General features: G+C 35.6%; 4 protein-coding genes across 5 annotated transcripts; 2 read left to right on the top strand and 2 right to left on the bottom strand.

The window, feature by feature from the left end:
• The first annotated feature begins 873 nt into the window (after positions 1 to 873).
• On the top strand, positions 874 to 4007 carry LOC130747459 (ras-related protein Rab7). Its single transcript, XM_057600402.1, has 7 exons — positions 874 to 1086; positions 1291 to 1317; positions 1425 to 1524; positions 2487 to 2633; positions 2738 to 2818; positions 2942 to 3087; positions 3702 to 4007. Exons 1-7 carry the CDS (start codon positions 1034 to 1036, stop codon positions 3766 to 3768), a joined length of 621 nt encoding a protein of 206 aa, XP_057456385.1. The 5' UTR covers positions 874 to 1033; the 3' UTR covers positions 3769 to 4007.
• A 1446-nt stretch (positions 4008 to 5453) lies between these two features.
• Positions 5454 to 12757, bottom strand: LOC130747458 (SWI/SNF complex subunit SWI3D). Its single transcript, XM_057600401.1, has 8 exons — positions 12141 to 12757; positions 10606 to 11141; positions 8925 to 9569; positions 8386 to 8549; positions 7531 to 8291; positions 7167 to 7363; positions 6634 to 7077; positions 5454 to 5933 (listed from the first exon to the last, which is right to left on the bottom strand). Exons 1-7 carry the CDS (start codon positions 12598 to 12600, stop codon positions 6703 to 6705), a joined length of 3138 nt encoding a protein of 1045 aa, XP_057456384.1. The 5' UTR covers positions 12601 to 12757; the 3' UTR covers positions 5454 to 5933; positions 6634 to 6702.
• A 2888-nt stretch (positions 12758 to 15645) lies between these two features.
• Positions 15646 to 17221, bottom strand: LOC130747457 (organ-specific protein P4-like). The gene is made up of 2 exons (XM_057600400.1): positions 17066 to 17221; positions 15646 to 16495 (listed from the first exon to the last, which is right to left on the bottom strand). The coding sequence occupies exons 1-2, from the start codon at positions 17108 to 17110 to the stop codon at positions 15842 to 15844; spliced, it is 699 nt and encodes a 232-aa protein (XP_057456383.1). The 5' UTR covers positions 17111 to 17221; the 3' UTR covers positions 15646 to 15841.
• A 5698-nt stretch (positions 17222 to 22919) lies between these two features.
• Positions 22920 to 24409, top strand: LOC130747456 (BURP domain-containing protein BNM2A-like). 2 transcript variants are annotated; one of them, XM_057600398.1, is made up of 2 exons: positions 22920 to 23082; positions 23193 to 24409. In XM_057600398.1, exons 1-2 carry the CDS (start codon positions 23029 to 23031, stop codon positions 24015 to 24017), a joined length of 879 nt encoding a protein of 292 aa, XP_057456381.1. In that variant the 5' UTR covers positions 22920 to 23028; the 3' UTR covers positions 24018 to 24409. The 2 variants fall into 2 exon arrangements, with proteins under 2 accessions (XP_057456381.1, XP_057456382.1); XM_057600399.1 differs by having other exon boundaries at positions 22922 to 23073.
• Positions 24410 to 24898: the final 489 nt, after the last annotated feature.

Raw genomic sequence — 24898 nt, 5'->3', positions numbered from 1 at the left:
CTCTATGTTATTGCCATCCGCTCAACACCTTCTACCATCACTTGACATCCTCCGCCTCAACCACCATCACCGTTAATCATCGTCATCACATTCTCACCCTTGACCGACATTGTAATTGTCTAGCACATATCACTATCATAACTGCCCAACACCTCCACTATTATCATCATATTGTACTGTCCGACACCACCATTTGATACATTGATGGTGTTGTCATCGCCTCTCAACAACATCCATCCATAAATTCATCTACGGTGCCTAAAACTTTCCACCACCATTGCCACTATCGCTCAATACCTCCCACAATCAAATGGAACCCTTCATCATTACCACAACCATTCATCCTCCACCGTCATTGCCACCCCCATACCTTCCACCACTGCCTCCACTTAGTACCCAAGGATTGCTCATCGTACAAAAGTCTTGGGCAGTGTTTGACGACTGAATCGAACGTGATGAAACATAATGAAGCAAAACAACTTCATTAGAACATAATCATAAGTTTAATTATACGAGTGATGGCTCCTGATCAAGAAACATAAATATGGTTTATTTTTTTTTGTCAGAAACTAACTCATGAATTGAGGATGTCATAAGAATTCTTCACAAGTCACCCTTTTTCTTTGCATAATTTTTCAATAAAATTATTTAATTAACAATACAAATATTTGACGAAATTATTAATAAAATTTATTCACATTACAAATACACCGACTTCCAGAAAAAAAAAAGTAGAAATAGAAAATAGATAAAGGAAAAATATAAGAAAATTAAAAAATGAGTGAGAAATAAAAAATGTGTGTAATGTAATGTAACAATTATGAAAAGCGAATCCTATTATTGGGCCTGATGTGCATCAATTACAGCTGTCAGCATTGGAATATTCCGCAGTGCATACAAAGAAAGTTAGAGCGAGCGAGGAACAAGAGTAGACTCGAAACTCGAAAAGAGAGAAAGAGGTTGGTTTCGCCGGCGTTGAACACTAAAGAAAAGCGGTTAACTCTTCCTTTCTCCTCCTCCGATCTGCACGACCATGCCTTCCCGGAGAAGAACCTTGTTGAAAGTCATCATTCTCGGTGACAGCGGGTAATTCAATTCAAATCCCCTTCCAATTCTAGGGTTTCCGCTGCAGATCCCTTTATGCTTCACTCCAATCACTCAATTCCTCACATGAATTTTCCCTCTTCTGCTTGTTTTTGTTTGGATCATGTCAATCGTAGCGTAATTCACTTCAAATCATGCTTAGTTCATTTTCAGTTACTGAGATTTATCGTTGTTGATGATTTGCAGGGTTGGGAAGACTTCTTTGATGAACCAGTATCCTTGGTTTCTTCTTCAGAAACTCCTTATTCTTCGCAATTAGGGTTTATGCTTTGATTATGTGTGGACTTTGTGTGTGTTTTCCCTTGACCTGTGTATTTTAGATATGTGAATAGGAAGTTTAGCAATCAGTACAAGGCTACCATTGGAGCCGATTTCTTAACCAAAGAAGTGCAGTTTGAAGATAGGCTTTTCACCTTGCAGGTTTGTGAATCGATCACGCTGTGTTGTGCTTAGCTTGTTTTTGCAATCACAGGCCAGATTTAAAATTAGCAAAGCGTATTTTTGTTGTTGTTGTTGTTGTTGATGTTGGAGTATTATCTTTCTGATATATGCTGCTTATGCTGAAGCGTTCTTAGGTCGTAAATCTTAACCTCTGAAGTGAATAATGTTGAACTAGTTGAAGTTGGATAGTGTTGATTGCCTGTAGAGCAGAGCATCTAGTTACAAATGCATCACATGCACATGCCTAGTGGTGTCTTGGGTTAAGTTTATTTACTATGTGCTTCTTTTAATGTCTGAAAGCGTAAAATTCAAAGTGTCTTGAAACCTTTTTTTTCTAATACGGGCACGTGCACCAGATGTTAGGTAGTGCAAGATGGTGATTCCTATCATGTCTGAGAAATCATTTATTCCCCTGTTGATTTCAGATTATGATAGAATTTGTTGGACATGTTACTTTCAAATGAAGTGCATTTTTCACCAGTTATCTCAATGTGGACTCTATAGTATTCGTGTACACTGTATGGAAATCTGATACATGGCTTTAATGAATTTTAAACTTAAGCATTTGTGATGTATACATTGAATCTGATGGGATAGAGAACGAAATCTATTTAAATAATAACTATATTCTGAGTGATTAATGGTCAAATCTTTCTGTTTCTCTCATAAGAGCCTCTAGAGAGTCTATACGGTGGAAGACTAGTACTGAGTTGGCTGTTTTAGTTTTCTGGGTATTACACTATGAGTGGATTCATGTGTCAGCATATTACACACTTTGCAGTGACTGAGCTCTCTATGTAACTCTGTTCCTTGTGGAGTTATTATGTTTTTCCTATTCTACATCTCATATCAATCTCTGTTTTATATTGAAAGTATTAAGTTGCAATAGTTGAAGGTTTCTTTTCTTTCATTTTGATTATTAATAGTTTTAACCTTTACAGATTTGGGATACAGCTGGCCAGGAAAGATTCCAAAGCCTAGGAGTTGCTTTCTATCGTGGTGCTGATTGCTGTGTTCTTGTATATGATGTTAATTCAATGAAATCATTTGACAACCTTAACAACTGGAGGGAAGAATTTCTCATTCAAGTATGTTTGTGCTTCTCTCTACATAGATGTCTCTATTTTATCTATCATTACAAGCTATGTTGTAGACATTTTATAATTTACGAAATCCGTGATCGTTTTGACAGGCTAGTCCTTCCGATCCAGAGAATTTTCCTTTTGTTGTTATAGGAAACAAGATAGATATTGATGGTGGGAACAGTAGAGTGGTATGTGTTCTACCCCTTACGTTTGCTATCTCTCAAAAGCTTTTATGCATCAGATGCACTCACTTGTAAAATACCTAGACATATACCGTTGAACAATGAACACAAATATGTTCTTGTGCGCAGGTTTCAGAAAAGAAGGCTCGTGCTTGGTGTGCATCAAAAGGAAATATCCCTTATTTTGAGACATCTGCCAAAGAAGGTATTAATGTTGAAGAAGCATTCCAATGCATAGCGAAGAATGCCCTGAAAAGTGGGGAAGAGGAAGAACTGTAAGTTCTTGAACATGCACATCTTTTCTTTCATTCATATATGTTAAATCAATGCGGTACAAATACATAAAATGATATCTCTCATTATGTAATGGTGTTCATCGGATTGGGGGAGCATAGTTGGTCCTATTAGTGTTCTTACATTATATATGTTGTCTCTTTGAATCTGAACATATGTGTATGATTAATGTTAAGTTATGCTGACAAACCATTTGCTTTGGCATACATTATTAGTTGCTAGCTGATATTATTTGTGAAGTGCGTGCTTCTGCTTTTTTTTGTTGGCAATTGGCATTGGCATCATAAATTTTGGTTGTCATTGAGCAGCTTTCTTGAGCCTTGTAGGTTCTGCAACAAAACAGTACATATAATAGGAAGAGTAATTGAACAGTTTTTTTTTTTCCAATAATCTCACTACTCAATGTGATACTATAACAACTGATCTTAGAATTGTGCCCTGTGAATGGGTATCAGTTTATATTTCAATTGCAGTATTATTTGATAGCTACTCAGATTATGGGTCTCTTTATTGCTTGAAAGTTGATTTGTTCCTATGTTACTGATACATGTTTTTTTGGTTTTTTTCCCCATGTGGTAATTGGTGCTTATTGAAGATATCTGCCAGACACTATTGATGTTGGAAACAGCAGTCAACAGCGGGCATCAGGATGCGAGTGCTGAATGTATAGATTTTCTTTTCAATACAAAAAATAAGTTATATTACTTAAATGTGATTCCGTCTAGACATTGCTGTCTATGAGGCTTTCATTGTACATTCCTCAAGAAACAAATTGGTCCTATGTTATCTGTTGGGTGCATGTTTGGTTTGTGTTCATCAATCTTGTAAGGTGTTCCGTTATTGTGAAGTAACTGTGTGAGACCATTCCGAAGTTATTTATTTCATTGCCTATTTTTCTTAACCTGCATAAACAATAATTTGTAAGTCTATTCTTCATCACTATACAACAAACTCATGTGTATCCATTGTGGTTATTGTCGCTTTACATTAGTGTGGCTTGAACGTTGAAGTAAAGAAATGCACCCATTCTCTTCCAACACTGGTGAATCCCTTGCATGATCAAATCCGAGTACTTGGTGCCAACATCATCGGAGAACCTCAATTGCGACCCCGGAGGAACAAAATCACCATCGAGCATTAGTCCAAGAGAATGCTCCAAGAGCGTGGAAATGGAATCATGCTTGATGACTGGAGGATTAAAATTGTCAATTCACCGTGGTGGTGAAGTGGAAACAAGGTGGCACAATAGCTTAGTAAGTGTGAAGTTTTGCCAACGCAATTCAAACAAATTCCAATCATGTAAAAACGAAACCAAACATCCTTAATTTTGAGAAAACGAACATCAACAATCTGAACCTTTTTAAGCTGCTAAAGATAAAGACTCCAATGACAAGTATGATTTCTTAACTTTAGAGTAGAGGTGGGAAGAGCAGGGGAAAGAGAGCTTTTTTTTTTCCACCCCGGTCAACAAGGGGAAGCTATCTTATATTTCGCATGAAGTGGGCACAATAAAACTAGCGAAGAAATAAAGTGGCACTGGACCTCAGCACTTCACTCGTTTTGAGTTGGTGAGATGTTATTATGTTAAAAGAATGAAGAAAATTGGTGTGCCCAGTCAAAGACAATCTTTAAAGTATCAACTTTACTCCCTTGCTTTTCCCACATTTTCATATATACTACCCCATTTGTTCGAAATTAATATTGTGGCGTATCCCTGGAGGCTGGAGGGTGTAATTTGTGTAATTTATATTTCTAATGTACCAAAAAAAAATGATTGTGGCATTTTTCATTTATAAAAGACTATTTTAGTTTTACTATAAATTATAATGCATTTTTTGTTTTCTTAATCTCTCATGTTAATTAATTAGATGAAAAGGAAAGGAAATATGGTATTTGATAACAAGATGTAGTTCTTCATATATAAAGCACACTCCATCCCATTCTGTTTGATGTTTAAAATAAAATTTAATCCACACAAAAAATGTAAGTTATACCATTCTGAACACACTCACATCCACTTAATATCATTGGTCTATTTTTTAAAAAACTCGACACAGTTTTAATAAGTGGAAGACATATTTGACTAGTTCGAAAATAGACAAATGAGGTGTGTGGGAGTTCAAAAAAATATGACATGGTATCACTCTTATTTTATTGATCTCAAGGTTTAAAATGAATTGTTTCGGAAAATGAATGACCTTGACAAAAAAATGAATGATCAAAATGATAAATATATATATTAAAGTCATAGACTAAAATCAAATGATGCGTATTTCACATGAGATTAGAACAGATTTAACCCAAAACCATCTAATTGTTCGTTAGTATTGTGAAATAACAATCAAAATAAGCCAAAATAAACATCAAACCAAATGGGATGTAAGTAATATTTCATACATGGATAAATACCTCTATGTATCAAATACCCTTTCCTCCTTCATTCTTTTTTTTCTCTCTCTCCAAACAACTTGAAAATCAAATCACTTTCTACTCAAATTCTCGTCTCCTACATATTTCCTTCCCACTTCTTGTCAGATCCAAACAAAGCACTAGTAATAGCTATATATCCTTTTATAAAAAGCCATCCACATTTCAATATGAAGTAGTGAATAGTATTGAGTTACAAGATTGAACAACTATCCACTTGTTTTAAGTTAAACACCTCAAAATTTTAAACAACTGCAACCGCTCTACAACTTTAAATATATTACTAAACTTCCATCCTCACATCTCTGGCACTATTCTGGGCTTCTGGCCACTGAATTCCAAATAGTTGTCAATTTCGAGTTAGTCCTAAACAGCACTTGATGATCTTCAAAAGAATTTTCTGGATCAAACAATAACCACAGATTAATACTGCAAGCTATTATATAACAAGATCTAGTAAGACTAGAAACAAGCATTTAAACTAGGAATATACTTTTATGCTCGTTTGGACACTCGTTAGGAACTATGAAAATGAGACAATAACACATCCCGGACATTTTTTGTTGAAGCTGTGAAGTAGTAGCTAGTGCTACTACTACTACTACTACTTCAGGAAGTGTTATTTTCCCATTTCTAACAAGTATCCAACTTCACTTTTAGTCCCTGCCCATGTCACTCATTTTCAACTCGGGTTCTTATACAAAATATATAATTGTTCTCAATCGGGTCCTCATTGTCCATTTTAATTGTTGAAATAATGATACAGTTAAGTGAAGGAAACAAATAAGCAATTTGGGGAGCAAATTATTTCACAACACTGATCAGTACTATTTGGCATTATATAAGGGCAACCAAACAATTTTCATCAATATATATATATATGTAAAATAAATAAAGATGGAAGTCACATCAGATTTTTTATTTGCCTATTAGCCAACCATAAACTAGGTTAGCGGCTCAGTGAAAACAAAGGTACTCCTTTGCCACAAAGAACTTAACTCTTATCTAGAGCATGTGTATACGTATAATGAAAAAAGAGAACAGATAAGTACAATTTCTACAAAAACAGACTAATCCACCAAAAGAAGATGCATACTCACATTGTCAAAATGGTGGCAGGTGATCGGTAAGTAAGAAGACATGAACCTTTTTTCATGCGTACTCAACATTTATTTTGTCCCAACAGAAGAAAGATTTTCCTGGCTGGATGGCCGAACTGAATTTCCTGCTGGATTTGCAGATGCAAAGGGGTTTGGAAGAGTCGAAGCCGCAGTGCCCACAGGTCTAGATATCATTTGTCTTTGGGGATTCATGGCGATTTGAGGTCTGGGAAGTGAGTTTGCAAAATTCATAGGAATTCTATTGGTTTGTACAGATGGTGGTACACCTCTGGATGAGGAAGCTGGTAAACCTAGCCGGGATGCAATTATCAGAGCACGCTCATGATAAAGCTTGTGCCGTGATCGATCTAAATGCTCCCTCACCCTCATCACCACATTCTCCATACCATTGAAGAAAGCCAACTTTGTTTCCAACTTATGCAACTGCAAGTTGATAGATTTACCAACAAAGTTAGAAGAACAAAGCATGTACATATAATTCAATGAAAAGGTTTACAAGGCCATGAGATTACCTGCTTTTCTATCAACGAAGAAGTTAGTTGTCGGATTTCATCTTCTTCCTGATCTGCTAGAAGTTTTGCCTTTACAGCTGCTGCAGCAAGTGTAGAAACTGCAGCACGTTTCAATTTTTCAAAATTGTTATCCAAATTAGTTTTTGCACCATCATCTTTCACTTTCGTAGCATTTTCCACATGATCTTCACCTGTCCCTGTACGCAGATTTTATTCATTTTCATGGATTAAATTTGTAAAATGAATTAATGACAGACTCCTCAATTACTGAGACCCTATTTATTCCAGTGCATTTCTTAGTACATGAATAACTACTGCATTCCTTTTTTATGTGTATGTTTGTGGATGAGAGAGAGAGAGAGACCTGTAGTTGCATCATTTTCAGCACCAGAATTTGATTTAATTGGATGCGAAGACGATATCATATCTACATCCTTTTCTGCCCCATTATATTGGGATGATATTGGTGTAAATGGTGGCTGAGAGTCAATCTTTTCTGATGGCAACGAATTAGAACCAATATCAACATCCATTTCAGAGTCCTTCATTTTCCCAGACTCGAGAACTGGATTTGTAGATAATGGGGTTTGAGGTTGGTTCTTATCTAAAGATATAGAATCAGAAACCATCTCAGCAGACTTTGGTGTATCTACTGGCTTTGAATGCTCTCCTGGTAAATTGGATTTAATTGACTGCTGAACTTCTTTCTTTTCTGACGGACTTGATTCAGACACAGGTCCGTCCTTTAGTTCCTCCACAAGATGGCAAGGTTCTTCAGTTAAAGTTCCCTCCCGAACCTCCTCTGAATTAGGTGGAATTTCACTCTTGGATGTTGAACCATCTGAATCCTGCAGAGTGCCTGGAACTTTATCATTTGGTGTCTTTGAATTGGTGGGATCATTACAATTGTCAAGCTCAGACTCATGATCAATCATTGCTTGCTCCTTTGAAGAACTAGGATCTTTCAAGGCACCATCATCTGTAGAGCTCAGCTGTCTCTGGTCTTCTGAAGCGTTAATTTCAATTTCCATGTCCTTGTGATCATTTGCTAAAGCTTTATCATCTGACATCAGTTTATCCTGTTTTTCATTGGTGTCATCCTGAACTCCCTTACTTTCAGAATCCCTACGATCATACACATAATTGTAAGTCCCAATAAAAAACAATTGGAATAGCTATGGAACTGCCTAATAACAAACTCTCCATATAAATCACATACCTCTCAGAACAAGTTGGTTCCTTATGATCTGGTGGATCTTCTAGAATAAAGCAACACCTTGCAGCAAGCTCAGTTCCAGGAGAATTTCCAGACATGGATTTTATGGAGCTATGGGCTGAAGCAACAGCTACATCGGAACCCACCAATTGTGCAAGAAAAGCTGCCTGCAGAAGAGCAACATGACATTAATCAGCAAGATGGGATCCACAAGGCTAAAAACATGTGAAACATATAGATGGCATGACATGATACAATGAAAGGAAAGGAAAACGTTGCCTATAATTTAGTAAACACGAGTATTTGATAGCATAATAAACACAAGCAATTTTGTAAGGTTTCTCATCTGCAAGCAATAGACATGACACAGTGCACAAGCAAGAGGGTCAGCGCCAGCAGTTACAGTTAAATATGATAATTAATTCAAGATTATAGTTCTGAAGAGAAGAGTCTTCCATTACATAACTTACTAGATACTTGTATCCAAACCTCAAAAGATTAAAAAACAAGCTACCATTCATACAGGAAAGCATTCAACTTACCAATGCCATGACAGGATTACCCACTTCAGCAAGTGAAGAAGGGCCTACGGGCTCTGAAGAGTAACCAACAGCTTCAAATGCTTCCTTAAGAGCATTTAGAGCACGATCATTGCCTACTTTTTGACCAAATTTTACATTAACAGCATCTTCTGATTTAGAAGTTCCCTCACTAGTTTTCACATCAGTAGCATCTTGTAACTTTGGAGTCTCCTCCTGATTAACTTTAACATCTTCAGTGTCAGGACTTTCATCATGGCCTTTGCTGCTATGACTAGTGTCATTTTCCACAGCTTCTGAAGCACCTTTGTCTACAGATGCATCGACTGTTGCAGCTGGATCTGCAGTTTCTTTGCATCTAGCATCAACATCATCATCACAATCAACAAAGGCATCCTCAATTGGCATTTGAACAAAGTGCAATATGCACTGAGCTTTTGATTTTGTTCCAACATGCTCTGCAATTTCATTCCAATTTTCTTTATAAAGTTCTAATGCTTCAAGGAGCAGAAGGGTCTCCTGATCAGTCCAGTTTCCACCACTAACCCCAGCAACTTCAGCTGGTTCCATGACTATAAAATCTGACGAAGACATGCCAGAGCCAAATCTTCCATTACTAAAGCAGTCCGTACAGAGATCAAAATCTGCCTGGTAGACATAACAGAGTTGATAAAATATACAACATAATTGGTGATGATTCAACCAACAGTGAAATAGTTAACCGGCTTGTTACTAGCTGAATTGCAGACAAAAAACAAGGAAATTGACCTTTTAAATCAGCTAACACGTGGCCTCTCTTGATGAATGCATTCATGTGTAATTTGAAGTACACACGTTTCACAAATTAAATTCAGTTGTTCTACTACTCCAGAAATGTTACTTCAAACTAATAAAAAAACTTTTGAAATATCTAATTTAGTTCATATAAGATTGTAACTGATTCTGTCATAAAGCCACAATGGTAATTTCTTCTTGGAGACATCATAAATAAAAGTTACCAAATAAGATTCCTAGAAGCAAAATGTGAAAACACCTTAACTCCTCACTGATGGAGGGAACTAAACTATTAATGCACCAAACAAGGGAAATAATGCTGCAAGGGATAAAGTCAAATAAGGTGCAGATAGGGTGAGCAAGTGACTGTGAGAAGCCTCTATTTTAGAAGAATGAAAATCGAGTAATAGAGCAGTGAAGTAAGGTGAATGGAGTGAGTGAGTGTGAAGTCCCAGGTTCAGAAAATAAAAAACAGAGCAGTAGAATAATCTAATAGGGTACGTTTAGTAGTGTGTTTTCAGTATTTTTACATTTCACAATTTAAACATGTTAGATTTACCATTTCTTTGACAGGAGTTGGTGAAAGAGAAACAAAAAAATAAAATTAAAAAATGAATGGTTAAATCATGTGGTTCATATAGATGGAATCACACTGATTATATATGTACTACACAATTCATTGTCATCTATGATTAACCGTATAATATTAATCACTAGCTTGCCAAATTGAATTGAATTGTTCAATTCTACCAACTACAGCTACAGCTTTTACAAGAACACCAGGTTTGCGATGGCATAGAATTTTGAGTAATACACAATAAACCATAAACAACTGTTTCAGATAAGCCAAATCTTCAATAAACCTTTAAATAACGAACTACAATGATTTATTTAGTTATAAATAAATAACCTGCTTCTGGCAATGGTAACGTTTGCGAGAACAATCAGCGGAACAAGAGTTGCAATGGTACTCAAGCATCTCAACTGCAGGGCCCTCTTGTTTCACCAACTCTTCAGAAATTGTAGACTCTGGAAACAAACCAGAGGTCATAGCTGGAGTCATTAGGCTAGTCTTTTGAACAATAGGTGGACTTAACTGGAGAGTTTCAAAGTGATACAATTTTTCAAGCAAGGAATTCTTTTCTGATTCCCCGTCATCACTGGAGGTGGGCACCGCAGAACCCGTCGAAGGGAATGGGTGGAAGTTAATTAAACCCCAATAGTCCAGAAACTCCATTATCTCTTGCCTAGCATCCAATTCTCCAACATCAAGATCTGACAAATCTTTCGATTCAATTTGTACATTTGGATTTGAATGAAATTTCTTCATTATCCAATTTCGTACCTCCATGTATATATCCGGAGTCCGATTTTCACTTTTGCCATTAAAGAAAGAAGGCAACATACGCTTCTCAATCGGATGGATATTAGACCAATGAAACCAACCTGAAATTCAATTTCAAAGATAAAATGGATAACTCAGGAACGAAGCTTTGACCTTTGAGTCAACTTGAATACGCTTACTGCAATTAAATATTGAAATAATGGAAAATCAACCAGATGAATTATTTTTCTAAATTTGGGGTGATCCGAAGGGACACCGGGGTCACCAGGGATTTGCATAATTGTCTTACAATTACAAATATATAGTTGGATAGCAGAAGCATTATCCTTACAACAATATGATAAAAACAAATGCAATTAATTTTTATAACATTCCCTTTAGGTTTTGCAGTATACCTGCTCCAACACAATATGCAGTATGGTTTCTCTTTTGGTAATTGTTATTCCCGCCCCCCTCTCATCTAGTTCCACCTCCCTTTTTTTACACGCACTTGAAAGTGTGATGTTCACGTACTTGAAAGTGCGATGTTAACGCACTTAAAAGGGGGGAGGTGTAACTAGATGAGCGGGGGTGGGAAAAACAATTACCTTCTCTTTTTTCATACTTAAGAAAGTTCTTATAAACTAAACATAAATACTCAATAAGTATACATACAGTTCTTACTTGTCTTCTTTACAATTATCTACAGAAGCCTACACATTCTAAAGACTATCAAGACAAAATCTCAAGAAAAGGATCGAAACAACAATAAACGGGCGACTAAATCTACAACATTAAGGTGGGAAAAAAAACATGAAAAAGATAATTTATGAGTAGACCTAAAACAGAATGCAATGAGTCTCAGTTTCCATCAATTGTGTTGCAATGTAACATCAGGTTCCCTTAGACTAATCAAAATTCAGAATTAAGAACAAACACACACAATTTCCTTCACCAATTCTAACACTACTGCAATGAAAATTGGAAAAAGCAACTACATAAATTGTGAATAACTGTAAAATTAGAAAGAAATAAAGAAAATGGCATAATTCATGATACACCAGCGCAGCTGAATTCCGCGGAACACCAATTAGGGTTCCATAATAGGCACAGAATCTCACCGCAATGAGTAGGAACAACGTGAGCATTGGCACCACGAGATCTGATAGCTTCGAATTCAGCTTCAATTGCAGCTTCCAGAGACTCCCACTCGCTCTCCTTCTTGAGCATCTCCGCCAGAGCCGACGACTCTCCGCCCAAGCCTTGTCCCTGCGATGCGCGTTCCGAGTGTTTCACAGCAGCGGGAGCAGATGCGAAACCTCCGCCTTCCGATGCCGCGGCGGAGGAGAGATTGCTAGGGATTTGGCGAGCCCTGGTGAGAGGGCCATTGTGGAGAGGAGGAAAGTGAATAGGCGAGGCCTTCTCGCGCGTGGCGCGTTTGGAGGGTATGGAAGAGGAATTGGAGGCGCTGGCCTTCCTCTTGTTGCCTCCGGCGCGGCGGCGTGGTGGAACGGGTTCCGATGCCGGTGAATCGGTGGTTGATGGAGGTTGAGATGCGGTTTCGCGGCGTTTCTCCTCCATCGAGAGTAGGAGAAGAAGGGAAAGGGTTCGTGTTGTTGTTGTTCACTGAAACTGTGGTTTGCTTCCTACATATACGTCATCACAATCCCTCTATTTCCACACTCTAGAAAGAGAGATGAAAAAAAGAAAAAGGAAAATGAGAAATAAGATGGAACACAACATGAGTGTGGGTGAAACTGCAAAACTCAAAACTCCCTTTAAGTCAAGTTTGATCTTTGTGTTTGTGAGTATATGTTCTCAAAATGGATAGTATTAACAGATTGATCGGTTAAAATTCATGTGAGTTCAACTAGATTGAAAGTGAAATTAATATTTTTAGTAGACTCCAAATGAATTTTAAGGAAAATGCTAAATCTTACGAAGGATAAGTTTTACGAAAGGTAAGAATAAAAAGGTTATGTCACGTGTACTTATTTTTGTTTCCATTGGCCATCTAATTGCTTGGACTTTGTTGGCCATGTCTTCGCTACTCTGTGTGGAAGTGGGTGTTTGGTGGTTCAGTGGAGCGATGTCGTAGGCAATTTGTGTGTGGATACAGTGGTTGGGTGGGTGGAGGTTGGCGGCACGGTTATGATTATTGTGGTTGGATGAGATGACGATGAGGGTTGAGATGTGAGCAGTTTGATTGTGATGAAGAGGGTGGGAAGAGAAGGGATGGGGGTGGTGGTCGACTGGTAGCGGCGTGAAACGTGGTGTGGACGTTCGATGTTGAGGTGGCTAGAAGAGGATGGTCTTGCGAGAGGAAGAGCGGTGGTTATGATGGATGAGGGTTTGGAGTGGGAAGTGAGAGTGTTCCAAATCTGGTTTTTTGATGTAGTTACACAAATTAATGAAATTATTATTTTTTTATTATTAATTTTTTTAAAAGCCACCTAAACACTATCGGCTGTTTCGCTTCGTACGATATAGCAGCTTTCATCAATGAATAAAAAAATGTTGAAAAGAGAAGAGTTATTGCTAGCATATTTCTTAATATACACACACAATTTTTTTATACCATATTTTTCATTTTTCTCCCATGAATTTTCTTTCATACAATATCTCTCGTGTGTGTGGGTGTATTTTCTTTAGTAACATGACAGCCTCAGAGAAAGAAAAGTACACTAACTACCACAATCTAGTATAAGGAACTAAAGGAAGTGATGACAACCCCCAAAATGGAGAAAAAAAAACATTAGTACTAAAACTAAAATGTAACGCCACACTAGCCAACCAATTAGCTAATGATTTTACTACTTCTAGTCTAGACTTTGCATGATTTTTATTTGTATAACTCTTTTCAATCGAACTTTATAAACAAAGCATATTCAGTCCATTTGTCAAATTCATATACATAATATAAATTTGAAAGCCTAAATATAAAAGATTTAGTGAAAAAATATTGAATTTGAATGATTTTATAAGAAATGAAATTGAGCTTTGTGATTTGAAGAGGGGGAGTTCAAATTTTTCTAAACCAAATTATATGAAATATATTATTTTAATTTGTTGGTGGATTTTGAGTAAAATAAAGTTCACAGGGTCATCATTGCTAATACTAATGCAAATTAGAGTTTCCGGGAGAGCACTATTCTCATGGGTGTTTAGGGCGTCCTTTCAAAAAGAGTTTATTAGGTTGTGGGTTTTTCAAGTTCAGTTCTTTACATGTTAAGTTGTTGGTGATTACGTATAGACATCTTTTGGCTTTGGATAGGAGATTTTGTAAGATCACTTGTGAATGTGATTTGTTGGATGCGTCTCCTCCTTTGGATTTGATCTTAACAGAAATCTTCTCTATTCCCTCTTGCTCTTGGAGTATCTTCTTCCGACATATTCACAGGAAGACCAACTCCTGCGCATATTGGTTAGCGGTTATGAGTTTGATAAACTCTGTTGGAGACCTAACCTTTTTTTTAGTAGATTGAAATGAAAAAAAAAAAGAGAAGACAAAAGAGACAAAACATAAGCAAAATGGTGGGAGATTATAAAAAAATAAAGAAAAAAGTTAACACACTTTTCTTAAATTATATTGGTCCACGTCCACTTATAATTACGTTCAATCAAATTTTATATGACTGATTTAGATAACCCTGAAAATAAAATGGTGGGAGCTTATTATTTACGATAACAATTAAAAAATGATAAACACAATAATAAATTTGGAGTAGTATATTACGCCAAATTAGCTTATTCTTTTTTTTTTTTGGTCAAACAAATAAGGTTCATTGATAGTGAGCCAAAGCCCAAAAGGAGTGGACAAACCCACAATATTCGTTCTCCCAAAATCTACTATTGCATTGGTTGTCATGGGCCTCGGTTATTACGGAATCCAAGAAAGGAGCAAAACATGTTCACGCATAAGCATAACATTGGGCTCAAGAAATAAAAAACAAGCTTAACAACGAATAAAAATTCTGAAAAAAAAAATAGTAGATTTTTTTTTGAAAGGCAAAAAAAAAAAAAACTCAAATATACCTTTTGACAAAAACAAACTCAAAAACACCTATTGATCTAGCAAATGAGTAAGCTTAATTGCAACTGGTTGTGTGGTGGTTGTGTGGTGTAACTTTTTTTTTTAACAATAAAATGAGATTCCATTAGAAAATCAATCGTAGAATGTCCGAACAGATATATGAGTAAAAACAAAAGAGAATATCATTAGACTAAATCGAATCCGGATGCGATTAGGACTCTAATTTTTTAATCATTTTTTGTCATTCTCCTTCCATTTCCCTTCTTCCTCTCTCTCTTCCTCCAAACACATTATCACTCCACTTACACTTTTTATATCAATTTTATTCTTTCCACTTTCCTTTTAATCATCACTTTTGGTAAATATGTTGTCAACAACTCAATCTCATTCTTCAAACACATGGGACCATCGTTCAAATCAAACTTTCGTATCTTAGTTACCTAATTATTTAAAATTCCTTTTAATTACATATGAATGAAAAAACAAAGATGAGTTTGTTTGAATGAGTTAAGTATTCACGATTTAAAATTGCTAAAAGCATCAATAGATAGACTATAAAAAAAGATGTCATTTCTTTTTATGCATCGGAAAACTATAGAAAAACATGGCAATATATAATCTTTCATTCAATAGTGAAAAGACACGAATAATAACAACTAAAGAGCACCCCTCCCTTATTATTCTTTTAGAACACCCATTATTTTACATGCATTTATTTAAAGACTAATACATCACACCACGCTTTAAAAAAAAATACATTGGGAAGACTGTTACATTACTGTTCTACGTTTAGTCATTATACTTGGTAGCGCTTGGTCTTGGTTCAAACTCATTAGCCACCATCAGCTTCTCACCTTTATGACCATCTTTGATATATGCTGTGACACTAGGTCTCGGCTCAAAGGTTTTCACAATTTGTTCACGATATGATGTGACACTTGGTCTGGGTTCAAACTCACTGTTCAACGCTAGCTTCTCACCTTTATGATCATGTTCAATATATGCTGTGACACTAGGCCTTGGCTCAAAGGTTTTCACGATTTCTTCACTATATGCTGTGACACTTGGCCTAGGCTCCAAATCTTCCATGTATTTCCTATTCCCCTTTGTATCAACGTGGTCATCATCATAAGCTGAAATGTTTGGCCTAGGTTCCAAATCCTCCATGTATTTCTTATTTGCCTTTGTATCAACATGGTCATCATCATAAGCTGAAATGTTGGGTCTTGGCTCCAATTCTTCAGTGAACACCTTTTTCTCTATGATATATTCATTGTTTGTAACCACATGCTCTTCATCACATTTGTGTTCGGAATTCTTTCCTGGTTTGATCTCAGACTTCAATTGAAGAAGGCCTTGAATTCCTTCGGGCATTTCCTCATCTTTCATGATCATTTTCCAATATTCTCCTTGATCTTTTCTTGATTCCACGGTAGCAGCAATCTTCTCCGGATTGTAGTGGGAAGAAAAGAAAAAAAAATGGTGGTTAGCTTAACATATAAACTCTCTATTTAATTAATCCAAAAAAATACAAATATTGATTATATTAATCAATTTATTATCTTAAGTTTACACACTACCACTCAATTATATACATTTAATCATACTTCATAAATTTAAATTAATGATATGCCACAAAAATATCATTTTGATGCGTGTCATGATGAAATAAGGATGTGGTTAGATGCGCGTGCACGAGAATTCTGCTAATATGTAAATTTGAAGGATGACCAAGAATTATGTAGAGTTTGTCATGAGCTGAAAAAAAAGTAATGACAAATAGATATACTGAGTTTTCCTAATATTCATTTGACATATATATTAGTAGTGGTTTTTAACCTCCACAAACATTTGTAGTGGTTAAAAAATCTGGTAAAATGTAAGTTGGAAGTGTACGTGCTCGAGAATTTTGTAGATCCTCTAGTTTTTTCTGAACAAAAATATTCCACAAAAGTATAAAATTTAAAAAGTGGTATAACTAAGAATGGTGAAACTATGAAAATTACAACATACCAAAAAAAGGAAGAGGAAAGGAAGCAAAGGTAAAGCAGGTCTCATTTTGAATATGAAGTCTCACTTCTGCTTATTTGTTTGTATGGATATTGGAATTTCACTATCTATTTATAGCCGTTTTAGCCAATGTAAGATAGCATATATTATATCATTTCTATACATTAAGGGTAAAACATGTTTTACTTAGAAAAACCGTTTGTCAACAATTTTGTATCTCAAATACCACTTTTATGATTTGTTTGGATGCATGTGATAATGAGAGGAAAGAATATAATATAAGTGAAAAATATAAGAAAAAAGAATATAGACTAAAAATGAGGTCATTTTGAGTTGTTTAATTAAGTAAAAAAGAAGGTAAAATAGAATGAAAAATCAAAGAGAGAAAATAACTTCAGGTTTGCTAAGAGGAAGAAGAAGATGAGGATGAGGAAATAAGATACATTGTCGAAACCGAGAAAGTCGGTGAAAGCGGAATCGCGGTGGAGACATCGAAAAATTCAAAGTTAGGTAGTGTTGTGGTGGAAGCGGCAACGATGAAGGCTTTGCGAGCGATTGTTGTGGAAAAGAAGTGGGTTATTGTTTTAATTTTGGTGGTGGTGCAGACAAGAGGAATTAGGGGTAGTTTGGAGGGGAAGGAAGTGTTTGGGATTTCGATAAGCAGCGCTGAAGAAGATGGATGTCAGCTCCGCCGTGAAAGCGAAAGAAGCCATCGAGATTGATAAGTTGATTGTAAGAAAGGGGTTTATGATCACCTCCTTTGTTCTCTCTTTTTAAATTTTCTTTTTCTCTTAATAAGAATTTGGTTTCTGAGTGAGGAAGGAGGAGGAGTAATGGTAGTAGACAGAGAGGATATGGTGGCTGCTAGGTTGTGATAGTGTGGACAAAAAGTGCAACAGATCGACCCAACGTTATTTAATAAACAAATGTTTAATTAAAATATAAATAAAAAATGTCACATCCTTAAAAATATTAATTTTTAGACGGAAAGCTGACGAAAAATCAAAACTGCAAGCTTGGGTAAATGTGCAGGATCAAACCTAGTCTTTTTTTTTTGTTATGGATCATTTTTGCACACAAAAGATATAAATGAGGACTAAAAGTACAACCACAATTTTAAATAAAAATATAAAAGAAGAAACATTTAAAATATAATTGAATGTACTTATCATCTTTACGCAACAACAAAAAAATGTACTTATAAAACTATTTATACTTTCAATGTTATATAAATTAAATTCATAAATATAGCATGCTTAAGTTTTATTTCTCAATTTTAAAGTTTGAACGGGTTTGACTCGATTCTTCCTAGCTTTACTGATGATGTGCTTGGGTTTCTTCCTCCTAGGGTCGAGTGTCTGGTTCTGTTTGAAGATGGTGAGGTCACTCAACGCCAGCTCTTTGATATGGCAGTTCATTTGGATGCGTCGTCTTTGGATGTCTTTGTTCCTGATGTAAGCTCCGTCAGGTGCCCCCGACGACTTGTGTGGGTTCGGTTGCGGTTGATGGAGGAGGTCCCTCCTCAAGTGAGATCATGCCTTTGGTTTGTGCTGCTCCGTTGGATTCAGGGAACATTCCAGGTGGTCGTTACTAGACGCGAGCTAAGAAGGTGTGGATGGTTGGCAAGCTTGGGGTGTACTTTTAACGATGGGGATGAAACGGCTATCCGCGACCTGACACAAGAAGTGGAGGAGTGGTGGCCTCCTTAAGTGTTGATACTACTCTTGGTGTTTGTCTTTAGTTATGGTTTATGTCTTCGTTTTTTATTCCTTTGATTTTTTTTGTTTAGGGAGGTTCTTGTTGTTTATACCTTTAGGATGGTTGAGTGACTGTGTATATTGGTGGATTACGGAGTTTTTTTTGTTTTTGTATCCTCATTGTCATATTCCTGAGCTTAAACTCTTCCATTTTTATTATATTTAATGTAATATATTTGGATTCCAAAAAACCGCATTTTATAAATAGGATAGTGTAATTTAGGAAATATGCTTGATTGGAGAACTGTTCTTGCCCATGTAGACCCCGCCCAGAATTATCAGGTCCATTATTACTTTTTTTGCAGGAGGTCCATTATTATTCAAGAAAAAAAGAACACGATTTTCCGATGTATAAAAAAAAACACGTTTTATTCACAGTAACACTTTGTTTGGTATACAAGAGATGGAGAAGAGAGAAATAAGGGAGAGAGAAGTTGAGAGAACTACCTCCATTTGGTTGCCAAGTGAGAGAGAAGAGAGATTGATTATTACGTGGGACCCATAGCTTTTTCTCATCTTTTCTTTTTGAGAAGAATTTGGGAGAGAGTGTGCATGCTTTTTTAAATTTAGACTAACACCCCTCACCAACTTCAATTAATGCTTTTGGTTATTTTTTTATATTTTTATACTAATGGGTAAGTTTGTCTTTTGTGATAAAATAATATTCTCACTTCTCTTTCTCTATTCAACCAAATGAAAGGAGAGAGATTTTACATCAATATTCCTCTTTTCCACTTTATTTCTCACATATTTTTCTCTACTCATCTTCTCTCTTCTTTACTCTTTCTTCTTTACCAAACATAGTGTAAGTGAAAGTAGTGGTTGTAATTGTGGTTGCGCTTGCAATTTTTTAAAATTGAGTCTATAAATAATTATACACATTACACGTGTACTGGGGCCTCATATTGGCTTTTGAAGTTTTGGAATATTTTTGTTGCTTGGAGTAGTTTGCTGGCTTTTTCTTGTGATTTAGTACTGTTCGTGTTGGTTGGGTGATGCCATTTATATGGTTTCAACATAAAAACTGCATTGGATGGAAGCTGTATTGGGTGCATCTTATTCTTACCTGTTCCAATATCTAGAAGGCTTGGTTTTGCATTGATTTTGAAGGCATGAGGCGTGAAGGGCATCACAGAGTCTGCATTCTGAGTCGGTTTTTTGGAGAAGCTATTTGTTTGATTGGCAATCTTGATCTAATATTTTTATGGACTTGTTCGTTAATTGGTGATTTAAATTTTGCAAGGATTGGTAGCAGGGTGTGGGGTGGGTTGTTAGATTTTTTTTTAAACCTCTTTGAAAATTTACTCTTGACTCTTCAAAATTGGTACTCTTTTTCCTTGATAGGTTTTCCCAAGGGGGTTTTATCCTATCAAGGTTTTAATGAGGCTCGTTTTGTTTAGTCTATTTTCATTGAGGTATTAGGTGGGGTAGTTTCGTTTTCCTTAGGATCCTTGCTCTTGCTCAAGTTAGCTTGTAGCTTGTCTCTTTCTATCTACTTCTTTCTCTTTGTATTGGGTTGAAGTACCCTTGTACTTCTATTCAATATATTTCTTATGACTTATAAAAAAAAAACATATACGGTATACCTCATTATTAAATTTCCAATTTTATATTTTTATCACATTACATACATTAATTATTCTTCTTTAACATTCTTTCTCACTTTAAGTATTTGCAGTTATTATTAGTGGTGGGAGAAGGATGTGGTGGGTGGTGCTATCTGGATAATATTATTAAAGATTGTCACTCTTTTGTTTCTTCTTTTAATTTGTTTTTAATTTTTTATTGTCTTTTCTTAGACGTTCTGGTAATTTGGTAGCGGATTTTCTGGCTAAGAACGCCTTCACCTATGCGGTTCAAGTATGGGTGGAGGAAGTTCCGGAGGCCGTGCTTGATTTGAAAAACTTGGACGTACTTGCTTCTTTTTTTTGATACATCGGAAAATTGACAACTAATAGAAAGAAAACAAAACTAAGGAACCGCTAGGCGGTCCTTCAAAAGGAGGAGGTCCAGCTCCGGTCTAGAATTAACAAGCTCCCTAAAGCCAAGGTCTAAGGAGGCCGCTCCTTGTCTAGCTAGCTAGTCTGCTGGGGAATCATTAGATTCAAGTGGGACGTTTTATACAATATAATTATACAAATTATATAGCACCATGGACATAAAATAAATCATTTGTCCCCGTAGGATAGCTCAAGTGGTAGGAGTTGGGATGACATATGGATTGGATAGGGGAAGTTCTAGGGATTGATTTCTGACGGATACAATTTATGTTTCCTACATAAAAAAATCATTTATATTGGACAATCAAGTATACAAAACCAATTCATTGATTGAGGACGCTTTTTTTTAACTTAAACGCGAGCTTAAATAAATTTTAAACTAACACTATAATTAGTAGCTGACATTTTTTAATGCAGCAGGTGTACTATATATTTTTTGTTACATGAGGAAATGAAAGTAGGTGTACTATATTGAAGTCATCATTGATTTTTTTATTGAAGAAAATGTTTAATAATGCAAAAGTTAATAGAGGCAGAGCAGCAACATGAAAAAATAATACGATATGATGTTGACCACCATTGAGATGTTAAGCAGACTTTAAACGTTTCATTAAGGATTTCATGTCGCATAGGCTGTTTATTAGATTAAAACTAAAATAATAGGTGAAAAGATATATATTATTTATTATTGGGGGAAGGTAAATCTATATACCTGCTAACAAATAACAGGACAAAAATTGGCGATCATAAGATCAAAATGGGCCATTCATGTATAATTAAACGAAGAACAGGCATATGCAATAATGCATCATGACAATAACTAAAGACATGTACTCGACAATCAAAATGAATGGCAACATACATTGATTGAGCCATATGTCGTTTACCTTAGCACTTCAAATGAAATTTTAGACACTAAAACATGTTTTTTAACTCCAATTAAATAAGTTATGTTTGATAAAGTTTTGTTACAAGTTAACTGAATTCAAATTTATCAATCACTAATTATCAAAAAAAGTAAATTATAATAAACTTTTTATAACCATATTTCATTCTTTTAAGTAATATAAATTTGAGTTTTGTATATGGAAAAAATATTATTGGAAGAGTTAGTTATTGCATTTCAAATACACACGAAAAAGAGCAAATCTACTTTATCACAAAAGTAATGTATATGGGAGTCAAGTTTAACTTATCAAACCCAAGAGAGTAAGACATGAAGTCTAACTTCATAGGGGATCTCATTGTTGAGGCAATCAAATATCGGTTAATTTGTTGCGATCATGCAAGTAAAATAACTAAAAAAATTAATGAAATAAGATTAATGTATCAGATAAAAGCTAGGGGACATATAGGTTGGGTGGAGGCGGTTCAGTGAACAATTGCTGGAGGCTGCAATTTATCTTTTCCATGTAAAAAAAAAGATAAAAGAAATCTTGGGATTGCTAAGTAATTGAATCATATCCCCGTAAATTTATGTAGGCTACTTAAGACTCCCATGCGATTCTAATATACTTCTCAAATGCCAATAAGCCACTATGCTATACCAAACTACCTACACAAGGACACTACCCAGTTGCAACCATCATGCATATGTGATTGCTTGAATAGAGGTGAATAATAGAGAAACAAACTTGGAGACGTTTCATAATCAATCGTGGCCAGATGAGTTAAAAGCATACACAATTGATCTTTAAACCTTCGTCATTCAGGCGCACATTTTTTTCACTATCATTTCTCTTATTTAGGTCTTTTCTATTCCTCTCTTTATCGTCGAGGTGAAATTTAAGTGTGAAGAAATTATTTTCTTATTATAAACAAGGAAGTTTATAATTACAATATTCATTTGAAGTTAGAACATTGATATTGATAAGTGAAGTGTCGGTGGTTAAAACCCCACTAAAATATATGTTGATTGAGCGTCAACTGAAAAGAAATGTCTATTATTTAACATAACACAATTTAATTGATGGGAAAAATTACACAACGAATGAGACAAAATATTTCGGTTCCAATGTGTAAAATCCATTCCTGCTGTAAATTATGTATAATGTGTGGATTAAATATTGAATTATTCACTAAGTGATGTTGGATTCTAACATTATGTTATGTACTCTTACTCCTTATGGGCCACCAAGGTGTTCAATTGGGGTCTTTGTTCTTGTAGACAAAAGGTGGACAAAAGAGTTCAATCCCTGAGAGCAGAAACATGGGTGAAAAACTTGTATCTTGGATCCTCTTTCTTCATCTGCTAGTAATCATGGTACATTAATTAAGCGCTCAATTTCTTCTTGAATCTCTGTTTCTCTTTCAGGTTCTTTAATTCACAACCAATTTGTTGAGAAATGGTATAATTTTCTTTCACTGTTGCAGAGTTCCTATGGTGGAAGCAGAGCAAGGGAATTGGCTGGAACAGAAAACAAACTCCAAGCAATCTCTGCTGATGATGAACATCAAACAGCACACACACACCATCATCATCATTCCCATGTAGACCCTTCTGTGATGGTGTTCTTCACCTTAAAAGACTTGAAGGTTGGGAAAAGAATGCCAATTTATTTCCCCAAAAGAGACCCTGCAACTTCCCCTAAGTTCTGGCCAAGAGAAAAAGCAGATTCAGTTCCTTTCTCACTGAACCAACTACCAAACCTTCTCAATTTTTTCTCTTTCTCTCCAGATTCTCCTCCAGCCAAAGCCATGGAAGATACCCTGAAGGAATGCGAGAGCAAACCCATCCAAGGTGAGGTAAAATTCTGTGCTACCTCTTTAGAATCCATGCTTGACTTCACTCATAGCATTCTTGGGTTGGAATCTGATGATCTTCAAGTATTTGCTACTTCACACCTAACCAAATCCAGTGTCACTTTCCAGAACTACACTATCTTAGAAAACATCATGAGAATCTCAGCTCCTAAGATGGTGGCTTGTCACACCATGCCTTACCCTTATGCTGTTTTTTACTGCCACAGCCAAGAGAGTGAGAACAGGGTATATAAGGTTTCACTTGTTGGTGATAATGGGGATAAGGTGGAAGCTATGGTTGTTTGTCATTTGGATACCTCTCACTGGGGTTCTGGTCATGTTTCTTTTCAAATTCTTGGGGTTACACCTGGAAGCTCGTCTGTGTGCCACTTTTTCCCAGCAGATAATCTCATTTGGGCTCCCAAATTGCAAGCTCATGGTCTTTCAACCATGTGATTTCAGCATCAACATCCTAATGTCAAGTGAAATATTGTGTTTATCTCTATCTCTATAATTATTTTGAGAGTCTCATTTATTTAATACTTATGAAGGTAGAGATAGACACATAATTTAACATGACAGTGTCATGTAAAGTTTACACATGAGAGGATTGTGATCCGTGACTTTAATACTATTATGCTGACATGTGTAACTCAGAGTTGTCTGGTTTGGGTTTTACTTTGATTGTTGAATAAGGTACCATCTATAGATCTAAAAAATATGTAAAATTTCTTGTGGGTGCATTTTAGTGTTTGCTTGTGATGTCTTGTATAAACAATAAGCTCACCATAAAGGGGGCAAACTACAGGCTTGTATTTCAGAATACATGATTTCTCCTGCTAGCCTAATTGATGCTTATGTTATGTTATCTTCAACAAATGGTGCTAACTTAAGGATTTCAATTGCTTTGAATCCGCCATGCATTTAATTTAGGATTTGGAGTTGCAAGGTGCTGAACAGCTTTTGACATGAATTTTGATCGAGTACGATGAAAACACAGGACAAAATATACTTACAAGACTCAAAGTTCATATTTGAATAATAAAGTATTGATTCAGCAAATTTTTATAATTGAGCATCATATGATTTTTTATCACGATGTTGTAATTTGTGTAGTATGTTGAAAATTAAAAATCTTATATGACTTATATCAAGAATCTTTTAAGAATCATACATAAATATTAATTTAAAACATTGTGAAGTGAGTGGATTGAGCTCGTGCAAATAATTAATTTCCGCTCAATCATAGTGATAGAGGAAATTTGAAGAATTCTACTATTTTTATTGTCAAGAATTTTAGTGTGAGTTGAAATCTCACAATGGTTAAATATGAGTGA

The sequence above is a fragment of the Lotus japonicus genome, chromosome 3 (assembly GCF_012489685.1).
Source record: "Lotus japonicus ecotype B-129 chromosome 3, LjGifu_v1.2".
NCBI lineage: Eukaryota > Viridiplantae > Streptophyta > Magnoliopsida > Fabales > Fabaceae > Lotus > Lotus japonicus.
This window is presented reverse-complemented; position numbering and strand designations above follow the sequence as displayed.

Bases quoted from the DNA above. Each gene is read 5' to 3' on its own strand.
- LOC130747459 (XM_057600402.1), top strand. From the start codon at position 1,034: ATGCCTTCCCGGAGAAGAACCTTGTTGAAAGTCATCATTCTCGGTGAC. The intron at 1,087-1,290 runs GTAATTCAATTC...GATGATTTGCAG, and splicing joins ATCATTCTCGGTGACAGCGG to GGTTGGGAAGACTTCTTTGA. The intron at 2,819-2,941 runs GTATGTGTTCTA...TCTTGTGCGCAG, and splicing joins ATGGTGGGAACAGTAGAGTG to GTTTCAGAAAAGAAGGCTCG.
- LOC130747458 (XM_057600401.1), bottom strand. From the start codon at position 12,600: ATGGAGGAGAAACGCCGCGAAACCGCATCTCAACCTCCATCAACCACC. The intron at 8,550-8,924 runs GTAAGTTGAATG...GCTCTTCTGCAG, and splicing joins GTAATCCTGTCATGGCATTG to GCAGCTTTTCTTGCACAATT. The intron at 7,078-7,166 runs GTAATCTCATGG...ATCAACTTGCAG, and splicing joins CTTCGTTGATAGAAAAGCAG to TTGCATAAGTTGGAAACAAA.
- LOC130747457 (XM_057600400.1), bottom strand. From the start codon at position 17,110: ATGAGACCTGCTTTACCTTTGCTTCCTTTCCTCTTCCTTTTTTTG. The intron at 16,496-17,065 runs GTATGTTGTAAT...AATCCGGAGAAG, and splicing joins CTTTCCTCTTCCTTTTTTTG to ATTGCTGCTACCGTGGAATC.
- LOC130747456 (XM_057600398.1), top strand. From the start codon at position 23,029: ATGGGTGAAAAACTTGTATCTTGGATCCTCTTTCTTCATCTGCTAGTA. The intron at 23,083-23,192 runs GTACATTAATTA...TCACTGTTGCAG, and splicing joins TTCATCTGCTAGTAATCATG to AGTTCCTATGGTGGAAGCAG.